Raw genomic sequence first — 19,389 nt, forward strand, 5'->3', positions numbered from 1 at the left:
TGCTCGGCCACCAATTGAAGTTAACCGTGAAATGTCTGTCGCGGTTTCCAACTGACTAAGGCTGTGAACCATTTCGTGGTTAATTTGAACTTTTGGTTGAAATCTGACACTTGAGCGGTTATTTTGTGTCGAGTAGTTAAATTTAACTAAAACTGCGGCCCATTTCAAAATTTGACGGACGGAAATTTATTTGGGCTTATTTTCCACTGGAAATAATTTCAACTAAAGAATTAATATTAGAATTTCCATTGCAAGATTTTTTTCAGCGTCGGAAAATAACCATGCTCTCGAGCAGGGTTATTTTGACAACATCAAATTAACCACTCGAGTGTCAGATTTTAACCAAAAGTTAAAATTAATTGCGAAATGGTTCACAGCCTAAGAATAACATTACGGCGCAGCAGTATCGGTAGTATAAGTCCACCAAGCAGGTAAACCGTAAAAAGCAACTATATGGGAACTCGTAGTGTAGCACCGACTATACTTCCGTCTCAGTTTATTGAAGTCGGTTCAGTCATCTTCGAGAAAATTGAGCGAGAAAAAAACGAATTTTGACGGTTTCGTCACTTATATCTTTAAAATATCTCCAAAACCAGAAATAACATCCATTTGATCTTCGAACTTGACCAATGGCGCAATAGTAGCTTTCAAACGAGCCAGTTTCATTTATGGGTTTTGGTACCGCATGGGTACCGGTTTGTGCACAAGTAAACGCGACTAAATTCAAATTTTACGTTTCCCCTTCGGCTCATCAGTGCAACTAGCAGATTATGTTGATCTGCTAATACTACGTCAACATAATCCGCTGAGCAGACGTGAAATTTGACATCTTCTAATGCTCCTCAGAAACCACACACAACTCACATTCTTCATGACTAAGTTTAAAAAAAAAGTAAAAAATTTAATACGCGAGAATACAACGAGTAGCTCACTACGGAATTATGTGTAGTCAGGAATTGTTCGTTCATGTTTTTTTGGGTAGTGTGATACTGTTGGTCCAAAATACAGAATGTGGTTCTTAATATAATCACGTGTGTTACTGTTTCTTGAATATCTGCTACACATTGTGTGATATTGAGTTCCTTTTCGAGAATCAGTAATGTTTCGATAAATTATATTTCTGTACTAGGGTGACAGAGGTATTTTGGTCACTTCATGTATTTTAGCCCACCTAACAAACTTTATGGATTTAATCGATGTTGCATCAATTTGAAGCAAATCACATTAAATTACCTATTGTGTAAGGTTTTTCAATCCTAAAATGGGTCAAATTACAATGCTAAGTGAAAAATAATCTGATCATGAATCTTAGTGAGTTTGCACATGAATTCTTAAAACAAATCGCGTTGATTATGTATTGAAATGAAAAAGCACATTTAATTGAAGTGCAATTTACATATGAATCGATCGTACAAATTTTTACCAGTGCAGAGTGCCTATACCCAGTGAAATTTGTAGACCCGTATCGGTCCGATCATCGGCCCGATTATCGGACCGATTGAGCACGATATGGGGCCGATCGTAGCGCTTCTATCGGCCCGTCATCGGACAATTCTGCACCATTTGCATCAACCGCGTCGACCTAAGAAAGCTTTATTTTTACATTATGTATCGCTAGAGAGACAGAGCGAAGGAAAATCAAACTAGGCATTTTCGGGCCGCCGTCTCCCCGATTGTGTGTGAAGGAGTGTTAAACGTTGTTTTGTTTTGATCATAGAGGCTTTACCGTTAAGGTCATTCGCCTCTTAGGGCCAGAAAAACTCTTGCCCTATGTTCGGGGTTGGAAATCCAAACCCCGATATATCGCATGTCTCCTAAGTCCTAAGACATTCGCTCTCTGCTTTGGTATATCTTCACTCTTTTGTTCTACCGATACACTATGCAAGCTCGAAACGCAATCAAAAGCTTTCTTGCACGATGCGTCCGATGTTCGGATTTACTGGGTCTAGTTACAAAAGAGTGAAGATATACCTAAGCAGAGAGCGGATTTCTGATACTCAGGGGATGGGATATATCGGGGCTGGATTTCCAACCCCGAACATAGGATCAGAGTTTTTCTGGCCCTAAGAGGCGAATGACCTCAAGGTTAAAGCCTCTATTATCGAAACAAAGAATGTTTAACACTCTTTCACATCCTATCGGCGAGACGTTGGCTCGAAAATGCCTTGTTTGATATTCCTTCGCTCTGTTTCTCTAGCGATACATAATGTAAACATAAAGCTTTTTTAGATCGACGCGGTTGATGCAAATGGTGCAGAATTGTCCGATGACGGGCCGATCGAAGCGCTACGATCGGCCCCATATCGTGCTCAATCGGTCCGATGATCGGTCTTATACGGGTCGACAAATTTCACTGGGGAGTGACGACATCTGTTCGTTTGGAATGACAGATTCCAGTCTCAAACGAGCTAACGACCTGTCAATTACAGTGTAAATATACCCAGTAAATCCGAACATCGGACGCATCGAGCAAAAAAGCTTTTGATTGCATTTCAAGCTTACAGAGTGTATCGCTAGAACAAAAGAGTGGAGAAATACCAAAGCAGAAAGCGGATGTCTGAAATTCAGGGGATGGGATATATCGGGGTTGGATTTACAACACCGAACGTAGGGCCAGAGTTTTTCTGGCCCTAAGAGGCGAATGACCTTAAGGTTAAAGCCTTTATGATCGAAACAAAAGAATGTATTTTACATCCTATCGGGAAGACGTCGGCTCGAAAATGCCTTGATGTCCCTTCGCTCTGTTCCTATAACGATACATAATGTAAACATAAAACTTTGTTAGGTCGACGCGGTTGATGCAAATGGTGCAGAATTGTCCGATGACGGACCGATCGAAGCGCTACGATTGGCCCCATATCGTGCTCAATCGGTCCGATAATCGGACCGATGATCGGACTTATGCGGGTCGACAAATTTCACTGGGTAACGACACTACCCAGTGAAATTTGTATACCCGCATAAGTCCGATCATCGGTCCGATTATCGGACCGATTGAGCACGATATAGGGCCGATCGTAGCGCTTCAATCGGCCCGTCATCGGACAATTCTGCACCATTTGCATCAACCGCGTCGACATAAAAAAAAAGCTTTATGTTTACATTATGCATCGCTAGAGAAACAGAGCGAAGGAATATCAAACAAGGCATTTTCGAGCCGACGTCTCCCCGATAGGGTGTGAAAGAGTGTTAAACATTTTTTTGTTTCGATCATAGAGGCTTTAACCTTTAGGTCATTCGCCTCTTAGGGCCAGAAAAACTCTGACCCTATGTTCGAGGTTGGAAATCCAACCCCGATATATCTCATCACCTGAGTAATCAGACATCCGCTCTCTGCTTTGGTATATCTTCACTCTTTTGTTCTACCGATACACTATGCAAGCTCGAAACGCAATCAAAAGCTTTCTTGCACGATGCGCCCGATGTTCGGATTTACTGGGTACCAACATTTCGGATTAAACCAGGCCGGTGGCAAGGATAGGGCGCTCCAGCAAGTGCTATCGTAGCCAACATCTGGGGCATTTGGTGGGTAATCAGAGCGCTCAGAGTATGGTAAACAAACATTCGAGCATTTCAAATCGAGTAAAATCTTAATTTCCTTCTCGTAGTGATGATATTTTGATCGATAATTTGCGGGGAAGTGCGGTAAAGGGTACTGAATAAACAAGTAGTTTGTATATCAAATTTTTTGTTAATCATTCTTCATTGTTTTGGTTTTTGCAGAATGATGCTGACCACAGTTTCATGACGTCATAGCAGGAGGCTGGATTAAACGATTCGAATTGTTGCCAACATTACGGATGAGAAGTCGTCACTCTGGTTATAGACACTATATTTGGTACATTTCCATTCATAAATGTCCCATCATGGAAAATAGCAAAAATTCAATTTACAAACAAAAACATCGACAGTCAAAAATAAAAGTGTTGGTTCTAAGTATAGTTTTTGACAGAAAAGATTTTTTTATTTGCATCATTTTTCTCCGTATAGAAATCTTAGTTCGACTCTTTAATCGCATTTATCTCAGTTATCTATTTTGGAATATGGGACACTCGGGTGTAGAACAACAGGATACTGGAAAGAACCTATCATTTCGACGACGGCCTAGGTTTCCACCAGCTTTACTGCTGTTCATTTGGGCAACGCAACCTAGTTTGTCCGGCCCCGGAATGTAGAATCTGGACACTCCCACCCTTGGCCAGACTAACCAAGAAATTATAATTGAAAATTATCTTACTTGAAAGATTATTTTTCTTAATGTTTGAACCTACATTTATTACTGATATTTTATTTTATTCGTGTTATCCTTATATTACCAGTCAATATTCGTTTAAACTACAGTGGCATGAACTACTTTCACGGTATCGCAAACCGAGTATGGAGTACCTCATAACAATGGTACTGTAATTTGCAGTCTTTTCTTTCAATTTCAATGACAGCTTTTCTTGAAACTGGAACAAATGCCCTACTCAACCTTCAACGACATTGATCGAGCATATCCACTGAAAATGAATGTGCTGCTTTCTTTCAGAGACTCACATTAAGTCGAACTATGCACTCACATATTCGGATCTATGGTATTGGATTGTGTGATGGTAATTAAAAATAATCCGGGTTTGTAGGAATAGCTTCTCTCCTTTATTGAATTGATCTGCCCTAAATCACTATTTATAATTTCAGCAAATTAGCACGCCAACAAATTGAAGCCTTTATAATCTGTACTGTTTTTTTCTTATATCGTTGTCCAAGAATATCGACGGTAACAGCGACACCGATTCTGCTACACTTGTACCAATTGTGAATTTTTGCTGTTGGATGAAAAAAAACTATACAATTGCTCTCCCCAAACACGGAACAATACTTGAATTTAAATCCTTCCATCTCGCAATGTCGTTTTTAATTTCGATAAACTTTGTATAAATTAAAACACGATCGTTGGTTTCACAGTTTCTCGTCTAGATCGGTTTCGCATTGAGACTTTTATCTTATTGTTGGATGTGTAGGTACGTGATATCTGGAATCGAGTCTCTTGGGGAAGGAGGTACACTTAAAACAACACAACAAATGGCGCCAAACACTGTTTACAGGAACCGAATGCCACTAGATGCCGCATGGGCCATCAGAGTGGTGGCAGCTTGTTGGGTTTCCAGCAGCAAACGTGCCTCATTCAACCAATCAATGGCAGCTTTCCTCGACGCTCCTTGTAGCAAATTCATGTACTGCACCGTACGGACCAAATCACCCCGGTCAAGCCAATAACGAGCACGATTCAGAATGTCGTAGGTATCCAATTTGTTGAAATCGAATGGTTTGTCCTCCAACTCGTCCTTGGAAATGGAAATACTGGGGCGAATTATGAGTGCTGCTTGCAAGAACGAAAGGAAATACATCGGCAGGCGGGCACCTTCAGCAGGAATAAGAGCCAAACGACGGGAAATTTCTTCAACTTTAATAAATCGCTCCCGTAGTGCATCCTCCGGGTACACACCGCGCTTCCTAGCCTCTTCGGGGACCCCCTTAAGTACAACACTGACTAACTCGTCACCCTCAGCAGCACGGCGAACGGCACTGATTTCATCTTCCAAGGGTCGAAGTTGATCGCGCCACGACTTGCCTGGTTGACCGGATCGAATCGAAGCCCACAATGATTGGCATGCACCCCACAGGGCTTGTGCCTGATGGGCACTTCGTTCGGCATCGGCTCGATCTGTTTGGACATGAAAGAAATCGTTAGTTAAAGTCTCCGATAACGGATAGTAAATAATATCGCACACACATATATAGCGTGAAGCTAAAAGTAAGTTATATACCTTTCAAATCATCGTCGATCTCTGATTTTGTGTTAGCATACATGATGGAAAACAACAGATGGAAATGTAGTAGTTGTGATGATTTGGTAGTTTGTTTAGAAAAAAAAACAATGAAACACACAGAATATAAAAACAAAGACACACATTACATCACAGATAACAATCCGGAATAAATTCGTTTCCGATATTTCGATCAAACATTTCTGTTCATGTTCAGATAAAATCAGTTGAAGAAAAATGATTTGTCTGCTTGATCGAAATTCGGAAACTAGAATGTGGGAAAAATAACGCTAAAACTTGAACAAACAGGCAGCGTAACACGTCGGTCAATAAGTACCCAGTCTGACAAACAGATGGCGTCACTAGTTGTACAATTAATTCAAAATTAAAAATAACTAGCATTTAATAAAGACATTCTTCAGATGTCATCTATCAACATTGAATGCGGTTCATTAGTGTGTTAGTGATTGTTCTTTCAGTGACGCTACTTTTGAAAAATTTGAAGTAATGGAGAAAAAAGAACACTGTTTCCTGATGAGAAAAAATACTGTACAAGCAAATATATGGTTTTATCCAGGTTCTGGTTCAACCGAATCAACTATTATTGACTGGTATGCTGACGTATAAATGCAAGCACTCGAATCTCGAAGAGAGCCCCGGAAATGTGGTGGACTCTTTTGACTCTTGCTTAGTATTACTTTGGAGAATGTCACTCGAAGAGCCAAGATCGACACGAGTGGTACGATCTTTCGAAAGTCTGTACAGTTTTTTAGCTTCGACGTTGATATTATAACACGTAACTTTGAGAAGATGTTGGAAACATACATCATATGGGATTGATTATAAATGCGTAGAAAACGAAATATATGAGAGTACGAGTCTCTAAAAACCTCCGGGACAATAATACCAGCAGAGAAATACACATTTTAGTAACAAATCGTGCACACTTTGAAGAATTCGAAAGGGTAAAGTATGCCACTGGTCTTAAAAACACCTATTAGACCGGTTGTTTTCTATGGCAACGAGACCTGGAATTTGCTGGCAGAGAATCAACCACTCTTAGTGTTTTAGAAAGAAAGGAACAGCAAACCATCTATGGTGGAATGCAGATGGAAGACGAAGCTGACTTGGTTCTGGTAACTGATCCGGCAGGCACAAGAAAAAGAGGGGCTCAGCGAACAAGTAGAGGGTGATTCACGAAGTATCCGTGCGTTAATGGTCTGACGAAGTGTGACCATGGATCGAGCAACATGGAGACGTTTGCTAGATACAGTAAAGAATACCACAAGACTAGACTGACAGTAAAGGCATCAAATTATCAAGATATCCAGCGCCAATTGACATGCTACGTTCAATGTGATTCCGTAGCTGAACTGAAGACTGATTGCTCTCTAAGCTGACAGGGTCTGATGAAAGGTAAGGTATTCATAATTTTGCATGAGCACTTCAATATGCAAAAATTGTTTGCAAAATGGGTGTTGCGTTTTATCATAGATGATCAAATGTATCGTGTCACAAGCCGATCGTTACGATGGCTAAATTCCTTGAATTGAAAATTGAATTGCATCCACATCCAACATATTAGACAGATTTAGCCCGCAGCGTCTACTTTTATTGAGTGATGAAATCATCACTGAAACAGAGACGTTTTTCAGACTGAGGAGACCACGTGATATAAAAGTGGTGTTGGCAGAAAAAATATTCCTGAAAAAATCGAAATTTGGAAAAAAAGTTTTGTTTTCCTTGTCAGACCGGGTTTTTTTTAGCGACGTGTTTACATAACTAAAAATAATTGATTTTTTGCTAAAATCTTAATATTATTGATACATTAAGTTTGTACAACACATAATGAAATGAGAAAACTCCATACTTCTTGCATTCGGATCGATTCCGAATACAGCGAGTGGAAAAATTATATTAACATTTTCATAGAATTACCCTTCAGTGCGGTATCCATGCCCTTCAGCTTGCCAAGCATTGCGGCCAGTTGGAGTTTGTAGGAGGCCTGTTCGGTAGAAATTTTTTCATCCAGCTCACGCTGAAATTTGCGCTTCATTTCCTGCTCTTTTTGAGTGAGCGCATCTGCCAGGTGATCGGAATGAGCCTCCGATTGACGTTTCATCTGGTTACGCAGGTCGCGTTCCAGATCAGCGCGAATGGTTAGAAGCTATCGAAAAAACAAATTAAGTTCGTTATAATTATTTAGCGATTTTGATTCCGCATGGATATTGGTTTGTGCTAAATACACAACTATTTCCTAATTTTTACGTTTCGTCTTCGAATTATCAACGCATTAGCAGTTTTGTTGAAATGCTAACGCCACCCAACGGTTTTGATCAAAACCTAATATAACTGATCTGTTGAAGGTCGGAAAGCCGTCACTAAGTTTCGTTCTTTCGGCATTTCAGTAAAGACATGGCACTTCGGTGCAAAAAGTGTTTTGTAGCATAAACTGCTAGTGCATCGATGAGTCGAAGACAAAACGTAAGAATTACATTTTTTTTCACATCCCACCGAACAAAATGATACCTTCTTTTGGTTCTGCAAATTTAGCTCCCGCCTTTCTTTTGCGATCTCGTACTCCAGCTGAGCCTTGACGGCATCGCTCTGATCGGTTCCTCGCACCGCTTCCAATGCCCGCTTAAGCTGTTGGTCTCCTTCGATCTGTAGCTTTTGCAGTTCCTTCTGATGGGCAACTACTTGAGTGAAGGCATGTACGATGAATAAATCCAAGTCGTCCTTCGATATGTTGAGCTTCTTCTCGCTCAAGTTCAATCCGGGGAACAGAAGCTCAATTTCATCGATGAAGTAGTTTCTTGCGGTTTCAACCTTCTTCCAATATTTTTCCCCCAGGTGGGCCAGATCTCGTGCCTTGAACACATCTTCTTTTGCCTTCTTCAAATGTTCCAAGTAGGCAGCAATATTTTCACGAGCCTTATTCTTCAACTCATCGGAACACTTCAACTCTCTGCCGTCCAATAGATGTTGCAACTTTTCTATTTTCTCTCGTGCATTTTCGGCTGCATTCTCCGCTTCTTTCAGAGCGGTGTCCCTCGCACTGGTACGATTACGCAGCAAAGTCCAGCTAGAGTTGTCCAACTTGTCGACGGATTCGTCCACCACTTTCTTCACGTCATCCGTATAAGTCTTCAGTACCTGCACTGCTTTTCCGTATTCCTTGATAGCTGTAGCAGCTGCAACATCGATTTGACGTTCCAAATCACTAATCGATTTCGGGACCTCTTCCGCTAGACTGGCTACTGGTGTTGGTTTCGAGGTGGCTACCGAAGGGGCAGGTACAACCGTTTTGGTAGGTGCAGGTTTTATCGCTGGACTTGGAGCAGATGTTTTAACGGCAGGGGCTGGAGTAACTTTCTCAACTAACGGTTCCGGTTTTGAAAGTGGAGGCGATGGGACAGGTACGTGTACCGATTTGGAACGAGTTATTGGCGGCAGGTCAACAGCTGCAAAACAATGGTATTAGATCTATGGAAGTATAATTGCTAATTACTTACACTTTTCAGGTTTCTTCTCCTCTTTTCCACCTGTGAAAAATCCGGTGACACTAGAAGTATATCCGCTAATGGTGCTGGAAATATCATCCAATTTTTTTGTCACTTCCTCTAGAGGGTTTTCTTCCTGGAGAAGAGCCTTCAAAACCGGATCCAATGCTGGCACACTAGTAACTAGAGTCTTTCGAAACTCATCATCGTATCTGTGTAGTACAATTGAATAATGTTATTTGGATTCTATTGCAACTAGGGCATTTACATACTTTGCATATGCTACAACACCGCCTCCAACAAGGAATGGAGATAGAATGACCAAAACCTTACCGAAACCAGCTTCCCGGAACTGTGGCAGTGATCCTTTAGTGTTGATGCTCCGAAGCAGCTGAGCACTTTGTCTCTGCGTAATCGAAGAGAAATCAAAAAATTAATTCAATCAAACATTTGACTGTTTTGTACAGAAAAATAATCAAAGCCAAACCCCACTTAATAGACAGAAAGCATAGAATCTGGCTAAAGGCTCCCGCGTAAATTTTAGAAACAATTATTTAGGGATAAATTTTATCCGGTCGACGCATAATTATACATAATCTTCTTTCTATTGATATGTGCATCAGTACATGAAATCATCAGACAATATTAGATCCATCGCCTTTACGAGAATAGCAAGATTTAGCTTGCACAGGTATTGGCATTGATAATGACATTTGGTAGTAAATCGCTTAAATTTGTGTGCATGTCGTGACATAACACTTTTCTTGTTCGCTTTTTATCGGGATCCCGTCGTGCTGCAATTTTCTGAATCTCCTACCTTTGATCCGCTGAAGCAAGTTCTCTGCACTAACAATCGATACATGGTGGTTCCTTTTCACGGCTCTTTTTCCACGGTATTTTGCGGGTTATCAGCACTTCACGACACACGCACCTGACCGCAGGCGACTCTAGATACGACGGGCCCGAGTAACCGAATCCGACGACGAAAAGCAAACGAAAAATTTTCTTTCGATGTGTTGAGTTAAAAAATTTTGACGTTTCACCGCATGAAAATGGTAACGACTTTTTAGATCGAAATTGGCATAAGGCCGAAAAAATGTTTAATACACGAAACTAAAAAATGAAAAAAGCACTGAAATTTTTTTTATATAACATTACATATCTCAGCTGTTTTTCAAAGAACGACGAATCTAACATTGACAGCAAACGGAGGAAAACATTGATGAATGTTTCGATTTTGGTTTCAAATCGTATTTAGAAATTATCGTATATTCTCAGATCAATTTATGATTAGTCGATGAATTGTTAGTTTATCTTCAAAAGCGATGCAAATTTTACAACTTTCTATCTATATCCACTGAATAAATCAACATAAAAAGAGTTTCGCCCTTTTTCGATTTGTTTACTTTTATGCTTTATGTGTAAATTATAAAGATACGCCCTTGCGCATTTTCATGAAATTGGCTGGTTTTCGCGACCACGACAAATCTGCGAGTAATTTTATCGTCCCATTTACTATTTCCATTGGTAAAAGGCTCGGAAACCATCTGAATTAAAGAAAAAAAAAGTTTCGCCCTTCCTTACTAGCAATTGATGTATCGCCCCGTTTGTTGTCATGGAACACAGAGAGCGAAACTTACGTAAACAAATGGAATGACAGTTTCGTCCTTTATAGTTTTTTGTATTACAAAGATTGAGATTTTTGCAGAATCCGAACTTTTAGGCAAAATTGCAGGATTTTGAAGCTTTTATTGGTAGGTGAGAGAAACTCAATTTGTTTACCTTTGTAAGATTCGCCCATTTTTGAAAAACAGCTAATCTGATTGTTTCTTCGGTTTTTGTAACAAGTTCGAAAGGGCAACAATTCGTAATTTGATGTAGGAATAATTCTATTATGACCTATCTTGAATCGACTTATCGAAATCTCGGCTGTAAGAGCAAGTGACAGTTACGCTTTGTTTACTTTCTCTTCTATTAATTACGGTATCCACGTTTATCACGCAGAAAAATTTATTCTAAATTTTTTTATTTTCAATCAGCGCTTATTTTCATTTTCCTTTTATTCAAATACATTTGATATTTACATCAAAGCATATTATTATTAAAAATAAATAAAAGAAACATTTAATTCAAATATATTGTGCTTTGAATACAAATATATTTCATTTTCATCTTAATTTTACTTGGAATTTTCTGTTTTTCGAAGAAAGGCGGATCTAACATTGACAGCAAATTAAAAAAAAATGATGAATGTTACGACTTTGGTTTCAAATCGTGTTTAGAAATTATCGTATATTCTCAGATCAATTATAATATATAGGAATTTCTTCCTTCGGCGACGGAAAGCCAACTAGCCCAAATAAAATCATTTTGTGTATCGTTTCATATTGCTTATATATTTTCGAGCATGTACTCCAATCTACTTTTCCGCCTCCTCACTTTCTTTCTCTAAACCTAAAGCACTTCTTTCGCTATCCAGCTCTACACATTTCTATTACCCTGATTATCATTTTCCTACGCTATCATCTTCCATAAACTCACAACAAATCTTTTACTCACGGTACCGAAGCCTTGCTCACTGGACGATCGAATCCCCATCGTCCTTATCCGACCGATGTCATTGTCAGCACTGCCAACAACTATCGTCCGAAGCTCGAAATCGCTCAGTCCACAATCCCGCTACGGCTCTTACTCCAATATTCTGCGCGCAACGCAACGGTAATTAAGCCGCAAGCGCCTGTCTGGTCGGAGATCGATCCGCGACGAAGACCAATTACTCTCCGGCTTGCGATCAGCAAATCACTCACTATCAGTGCGATGACGTCACGCTCGCACCCAATCTCATCGCACCAATCAAAACTCCTGTGTCTCGCACGAGGCCACTATTCCAAACGCCTCCGTCGGAAATACGATCGATGTCGGTGTGTGACTCACGATCTCGGCTAATCAATCCGGCTTCCAGAACCACAGTGTAATAATTTCGGTTCCTCCTCGTGTTCTGCCGTGTAGTCGCGCTTAACCTCCAAGTAGAAGGGAACCGTCCACGTTGAAGATGGTTGGACCAAGATCGAGTCAGTCGTCGATGACTGATTCCGCAGAATAGGATGAAAAGGAAAAACAAAAACCCTGGAATGGCGAACCAGATGAGTTCTGCCTGCGTGCCTTTTAATTTGCTTAATTTTGTCTCACCCTTTTGGGGTTTCCAATGAATGTGTCTGGCGTCTTTCTCTTCCGCACTTTGTATGTTCGGGTCCGTGTGCTCCGTGGCGGGGAACTTCTCGATCCGGCTATAAAGACTAGCGTCACTTTGGGCTTAAGATGACCAAAGTTTGCACATACCTTTTGTTTCGTCGTTCCGATTTGCTGACGACACACTAAGTCTCTGCAGTTCTGCTGTGCAGCTGCGGGTGTTCCCGCATGCGTGTTTCTTACACGGATGCTCAAGTCAGAAAGACTGTTCCAATTCCTTCTCTCTTATTTTGTGCTTTTGACAGTTATCCGGAAGAAGGTATCCGTTGGTTCGAGCTGCGTCTGCCAAGGGAGTGGTTCGTAGCTGTGCAGTGAGGCCAGTACTGCTGATTTGTGTTTTCAACTATCCTTCTAATTTAAATGTTTTTTCAGTGCATGCTTATCGTATATTCACAAAAATAATTCAAACGCTACACAACTTTACCAAAACGGATGAATTTTTCATGCACCGTTGCAAATGATGCATGAAAAATTCTAAAACTAAAACTTTTCTATACAAAAAGTCGGTCAGAGACTGTGGATCGCTCAGACGGAAATTTGCTCTAATAAACATTAGACAAATGACCAAAATACACTAATCATAATACGCAAGCTTATGCTCACCAAATTTCATGACATAACTAAACTAAACTGCAAAATCATATACCAGCGAGTTCTGGCAAAATCAGCGATCACAAATACTACAAAATTTCTTGACATAACTAAACTGAATTTCAAAATCATATACCAGCGATTTCTGGCAAAAGTAGCGATCACAAACACCACAAAATTCCTTGATATAACTAAACTAAACTTCAAAATCATATACCAGCAAATCCTGGAAAATTTGGCGATCACAAACACCACAAAATATGTGCAAAATGTCTCCGACTGAGTTTTTATCCTCACTTCTCTGTACCCTTCCACTTTAGCTCAACAGGCACAAATCAATACTAATTTATTATAAAACTAAACTAGTAAGATTATTCTTAATTTACGAGAAGTTACAAAATTAGGTGATAGATATGTACAAATTTCAGGTAGACAATTGCACAGGTGAAGGGGTATTTAGTCCCTAGAACGTCATGAGTCCATAGCAAGGGTTTTACCGCGCCCAGAATCGCGTTACTTCTGACGATTTGTCATGACGACCCCTGATGCGACTGTTTCTTTTACGATCTTATGGATTATCTGGACACTGGATCTGAGAAAATTTTCGACACCAATCCAGGAATTGTAATGTGATTCCGCAAAACGTATTTTTACTGAGTGCCTTTTATCGTAACACTAACTGGTAACTGGTGTTGCTCATAGCTTGTTCAACGACTGTCAGTTTCTCCCGATCTGACCAAACGGCTAGCCTGCGAAGGCTTCGATGTTCTCACGGTATCTTTCTTCTACGGTCATACATTAGTATTTTGAACCAAGGTTCGCGGTTTACGAAAGTGGTGGGCGCTTTGCTTCGTCCATTTGCAGTTATCATTGTGCGCGAGTTTTTGTCCCAGTGCGATTCCATTCTGTGCCAACTAGCTGCGCTATCGCTATTGTCCTGTGTTGTTTGTACTGTTATCTGGTTCTTGAGTTCTCATTTTCCGTAATCGACGTATCCTCCTGATGGTTCCCTCAAAGCTGCATTAACTTGGGTGCGTTTTCTCTCGGTACGCTAACGGACTGCCTGAAGAAGGCTATTATCTTCGTACTTGGGTGCGTTTTCTCTCGATACGCAAACGGATTGCCTGAAGAAGGCTATTATCTTCGTCCTTGGGTGCGTTTTCTCTCGGTACGCTAACGGATTGCCTGAAGAAAGTTATTTTCGTGGTGCTTCAAGTGATTCTCTGTTGGTTGTCGACATAACTCAAGCTATGGTCTAGCTTGAATCCGTTTTCTCGCCGAACGGTAACGTGTGGACATCCTCAGTCTTTTCTGGGAGGAAGTCCGATCCCGTCCCTGACGTCTCGACAGCAACTTACTTGTTTGTACAGGTCCGTGTGAAGAATGAGATCTCTGCCGAAGTTCGCTGAGTGTGGACTGACTCCGGTTACTTCGTTTTTGGCACTGTTGATGGCCGCCGTTATCGCCGGAAGCTGTTCATCCCATTCACGATGATCCCCTTCTAACAGTGAACGTATACATGTCACGAGAACTCGGTTGACCCTCTCCGTGTTGTTAACCATTGGACAGTAGAACGCCGTTTTCATGTGAACGATGTTGTGCCGTGCTAGCAAAGATTTGAATGCCATGGATTCAAACTGCTTTCCGTTGTCGCTCAGTACTATTCTTGGACGAGAGAATTTCAGAAACACTTCCTTCTCTAAGAATTCTACCATTTTTGTCGCATCTGCCGATCGCATGGGATGCACGATGACATACTTCGTAATCCAATCAACAATTACCAGCATAACGGTGTTTCCTCGCTTTGATCTTGTCAACGGGCCCACAAAATCCATCGAAATCAGTTCCCACGGCAGTCTAGCCGGTTTTAGCTTGCCCATTGTAGGAAGCATTCGAGTGTTCGGAGCTTTGCTCGCCTTGCGTACGTGTACTACACTCCCTCACGTACTTGCCAATCTCTAGCTGCATTTTTGGCCAGTAGAAATGAGACTGAATTTTCTGCCATGTTTTGAAGAAACCTAGATGTGCGGCTGTTGGTGAATCGTGATATCGCCTGATGATATCGGTTCGCTCTTCTTTTGGAGCGACCTTCTTCCATTTGTGACTTGTGTTTCCAAGCTCATCCTTGCAGAGACAGTTTTTGTACAGTTCATCTCTTATCAATCGAAAGTCAGGAAAGCTGTCCCCGTTGTTCATCACTCGCTTTCTCAGGCGTTTGTACCAATCGTCTTCAACCTCATCAACCACAAACACCATGCTAGAAACAATTCTCGATAATGCGTCCGGAACGACGTTGATGCTACCTTTCCGATACTTGATGTCGAAATTGTATGCATTAAGCCTCAACAACCATCGACTCATGAGCGCTGTTGGGTTCTTCATGGATCTCAGATAACTCAATGCTGCATGATCACAGTATACTGTAAATCTGGTGCCTTCGACGTATCCTCGAAACTTCTCAATAGCACGAATTACAGCCAAACATTCTCGCTCTGTCACTGAGTATTTCCTTTCCGAAGATGAGAGTTTTTGTGAAAAGTAGCAAATGGGATGTTCTTCTCCATCTATGTTCTGTGATAACACTGCTCCTATCGCCACATCACTAGCATCGCATGCAATATCAAATGGCTTTGTGTAATCTGGCATTGCTAATACTGGTGCTGATACCAACGCTGCTTTCAGCTTCAGGAACGCCTGCTCTGCTTGTGGATTCCATTGAAATTTCGCTTTTGTCTTCGTGAGTTCTGTGATTGGCGCGGCCAGTTTTGAAAAATCTCCGATGAACCGACGATACCAATTACAGAGACCGAGGAATCGTTGAACTTCCTTTCTGCTTGATGGAATCGGAAACTTAACGATGCTTGCTATCTTGTCCTCGTCAACTTTCCATCCGCTCTCGTTGAGAATGTACCCGAGATATTTGATTTCGCGACGACAAAACTTAGACTTTTCTGTTGATATTGTCAATCCCGCATGCTCCAATCGCCTTGCTACCTCCTCCAAGGTTTTCAAGTGTTCCTCAAACGTCTTAGAACAGATAACTATGTCGTCCAAATAATGGAATACTTGCGGCTCCATATCTGCAAACAGTTGTGTCATTACTCGTGCCAATGCTTGACTTGCCGTGCATAATCCGAATGGAACCACTTTGAATTGGAAGTGTCCTCTGGACGGGACTGTGAAAGCTGTTAGAGGTCTCGAATCTGGATGCAACGGTAGTTGCCAAAATGCGTCCTTCAGATCAAGCGACGATATGTAAGCTCATCCACCGAGGTTGTTCAAGATCGATGATATCTGCGGTATTGGATATCCTTCGTTGACCATGACGGAGTTTAGGTGTCTAGCATCTAAACAGACGCGGTATTGGCCTGTTTTCTTTTTTACCGCTACCAAAGGGTTGTTCCAAGGTGAATAAAGTGCGTCTTCAACCACGTCTAATGCTATCATTCTGTCTATTTCACGGTTTACCTCTTCTAGAACGTATGGAGACATTGGATAGTAGCGCTGCTTATGCGGAACTGCCTGTCCGACGTCGATCCGATGCTCATACATGGAGGTTCTTCCTAACTTGTCACCGGTTGCTTTCGGGAAGTGTTTTATCACTTGCTGAAGTCTATGATACTGCTCATCTGTCAGGACTTTCATCGACTCTTCTTCTGTAGACTTCGTTTTCTGGAAATCGGCTTCAAGTGTACAGCAAATCGCCTTTACTCCGAATTTCTCCCAAAAATTCATTCCTAAAATCACACAATCTGGAATGGTGGGAACCAAGAGTACCGGTAACGTTTCATTCCGATTGTTGTATACGATAGGCAATCGAGTGAAGCTGTTTATCTTGTGCTGAGTTCCATCAGCTGTTTGGATGCCACCGTTTACAATGCCTTCTCGTAACTGGAGTTCTTCTACCAACTTCACGTAGCTTCCTCCTAACAACGAACAGTTAGCGCCGCTGTCTAATAAGGCTGTTATGTTTCTGCCTAGCACACTGATGACTGCATGCGGCCGGTTGTCTTGTCCGAGATTGATGATGATCGAACTAATGTTTTTAAATTCAGGAACTGCTGAGGGATTCTCGAACTGCTGCGGAAAATCGTCTCCCTCTACTGTCGGTTCTCCGCTTCTTCGTTTCCCGTGTCTGTTCTGCAAGTAAAGCAGCTGCGTAAGGAGTATCCTTTTCTTCCACATCTGTAACAAAACAGGATTGCTTGTGGTTTTGGACAATCCATAAAACGATGTCCTTCTTCATCACAATTCCAGCAAATCAATACTAGTCGCCGATAATCCGAAATGTCTTCCTGTTGTATCAGTGATGGATGCTGTTCCTGTCTAGCTTCCGTCCTCCTTTCTTGCTTTACGGCTATTGGAAATCGCCGTTGATTTTGCAGCGTATTCGTTTGAACGGTTGTTGGCGGCCGTGCCAGTTGCCGCGCGTCTCTATGTTGCTGCATTGGTTGTTCCGTCTTCTGGGAATTCGACGTTCTGGGGAGTCTTGTTGACCATTGCAGTTTTAACTCGCACACTTGCTCCATCAGTTGATCAAGTTTCCAAGACCAGTGATTGTTTTCATCCTGTGATTGAGCAGTCTCGGAGATTGGTTCTAAGCCCTCAACGGAACCATATTCTTCTGCAGCATTCTCTTCTGATTGTACCGCGTGAACTCTAGCGAAACGTTGATGATACTGCGTTGTCTGCGGTGATTTTACTGTAGCCGTTGGAGTTGCGAAACTAGGTTCCAACAATGCGCTGTGTGGTACTGGAAGTCGTCTCTGTCTACTCAAAAGCAATCTGGTTTCATCATAGCTCGTGCAAATCTCGACCATCTCCTGCAGTGAATGAGGCCTTGCTGCGGTGACGATCGCTGCGTAGTCTGCGTTCATGTTTTTCTTGACGATAAAGAACTGTTCTTCTTGCTCCATTGGTGGTGTCACAAATCGAAACAGAGCTGCGATGTCTCGGTAGTATTTCGCAAAAGTTTCATTTTGCCCTTGAAAGCGAAAGCAAGCTTCCAAACGTAGTATCTGTGCATATCCTGCTGGTAGAAATTCCTTGCGTATCTCCTGCTTGAATGCTTCCCAGGAGCTTAATCTGTTCTGCGCCATGGCTCGAGCGTACCAATCAAGCGCATCTTCTTGCAGTAAATGCTTAATTGATGACAACAAAGTGTCGTCATTCATGCCTTCCGATCTGGCAAATGTCTCAACCCGATCCAGAAATATGTTCAACGATGTTGTATCCTTTTCTCCTCGAAATTTGAAAGGCCAGTTATGTACTGCCTTTAGCATGCGTCTGTCTTCGCCTCTTTCTTGCGTTGGTCTTGATTCTCGTCGTAGCAGATGTCGAAGCAAATCATCTCGTAATTCGTTGTATTCTTCCCATGCATTGCGACAAACATTGTTTCGATTCCAATTGCCAGTTGGGTTCTCTTCTTGCTGTCTTCTCGGTGGTGGGGGCCAATATTCATTCGAAGCTCCCGTTTGATTCAGATGCGAGTTATCTTGGAGCACGCTATCCATCCCTCTCGTATTGGTATTGCTCACCAAGTTTCTTTGATTTCCTAATGGAAGTGGAGAGTAATGTGAACTTCCATCAAATCTCCTACCGGTAACGTTCGACCATGATGAACTGCTTGCTTGTCCTGCAGCTTGAGGGGAGGTGGAGGGTGGTTCCAATCTATGCTGCCCATCTGCGGTTACCGTTGTCGCATTGCTATCGACTGCTGTGTTATTCTGTTGTGCTGGTGCTATGCTGCTGCCTTGCACCACACGAGTCACTGCTTTATTTAATACACTTCTAACATCACTTCCCATCACTTTAACTAGAGCACACAATGAACTGTGCATCTCTAAACGATCACTCGGCGGATTTATTAGTGATAAACGAGACCGATAATGTGCGATACGCGACCGTAATTGAACAAGCATTTCAATGTTTATATTTCTAAGAGCAACTTCAACCAGTTTTTGAAGTTCATAAATCTGAATTCGACATGACTCTAAATTTTCCGAAGGGGTTATAGCGTGATCAACGCTTCTTCGTACTATGTTTCGCGATTCATCTTCGCGGATTGCTTTAAGTAAAAGCTGCACTCTATTGCGGTGAGTTTTTGCGGTTATATTGACTACATGTCTCAACGCCAACTCATAATCAATTTCTTCATCGATTAAGTGTGTATAATCCATACTTAAAAGATCGAACTGAATTCACAAATCAAAATGTGCTTAAAACAAACTATAACC

The 19,389-nt window shown here is 41.6% G+C and overlaps 1 protein-coding gene and 1 long non-coding RNA gene across 3 annotated transcripts; both read right to left on the reverse strand.

The window, feature by feature from the left end:
- Positions 1–4,615: 4,615 nt before the first annotated feature.
- Positions 4,616–10,349, reverse strand: LOC131440276 (MICOS complex subunit Mic60). Of its 2 annotated transcripts, XM_058611403.1 has the most exons (7): positions 10,131–10,349; positions 9,586–9,719; positions 9,326–9,525; positions 8,340–9,274; positions 7,749–7,977; positions 5,811–5,831; positions 4,616–5,707 (listed from the first exon to the last, which is right to left on the reverse strand). In XM_058611403.1, exons 1-7 carry the CDS (start codon positions 10,173–10,175, stop codon positions 5,082–5,084), a joined length of 2,190 nt encoding a protein of 729 aa, XP_058467386.1. In that variant the 5' UTR covers positions 10,176–10,349; the 3' UTR covers positions 4,616–5,081. The 2 variants fall into 2 exon arrangements, with proteins under 2 accessions (XP_058467386.1, XP_058467387.1); XM_058611404.1 differs by lacking the exon at positions 5,811–5,831.
- A 1,287-nt stretch (positions 10,350–11,636) lies between these two features.
- Positions 11,637–13,212, reverse strand: LOC131437208 (uncharacterized). The gene is made up of 3 exons (XR_009230737.1): positions 12,653–13,212; positions 12,503–12,600; positions 11,637–12,439 (listed from the first exon to the last, which is right to left on the reverse strand). It is a non-coding gene; the product is annotated as an uncharacterized LOC131437208 (long non-coding RNA).
- Between the last annotated feature and the right edge of the window lie 6,177 nt (positions 13,213–19,389).

The sequence above is a fragment of the Malaya genurostris genome, chromosome 1 (genome assembly GCF_030247185.1).
Source record: "Malaya genurostris strain Urasoe2022 chromosome 1, Malgen_1.1, whole genome shotgun sequence".
Taxonomy (NCBI): domain Eukaryota; kingdom Metazoa; phylum Arthropoda; class Insecta; order Diptera; family Culicidae; genus Malaya; species Malaya genurostris.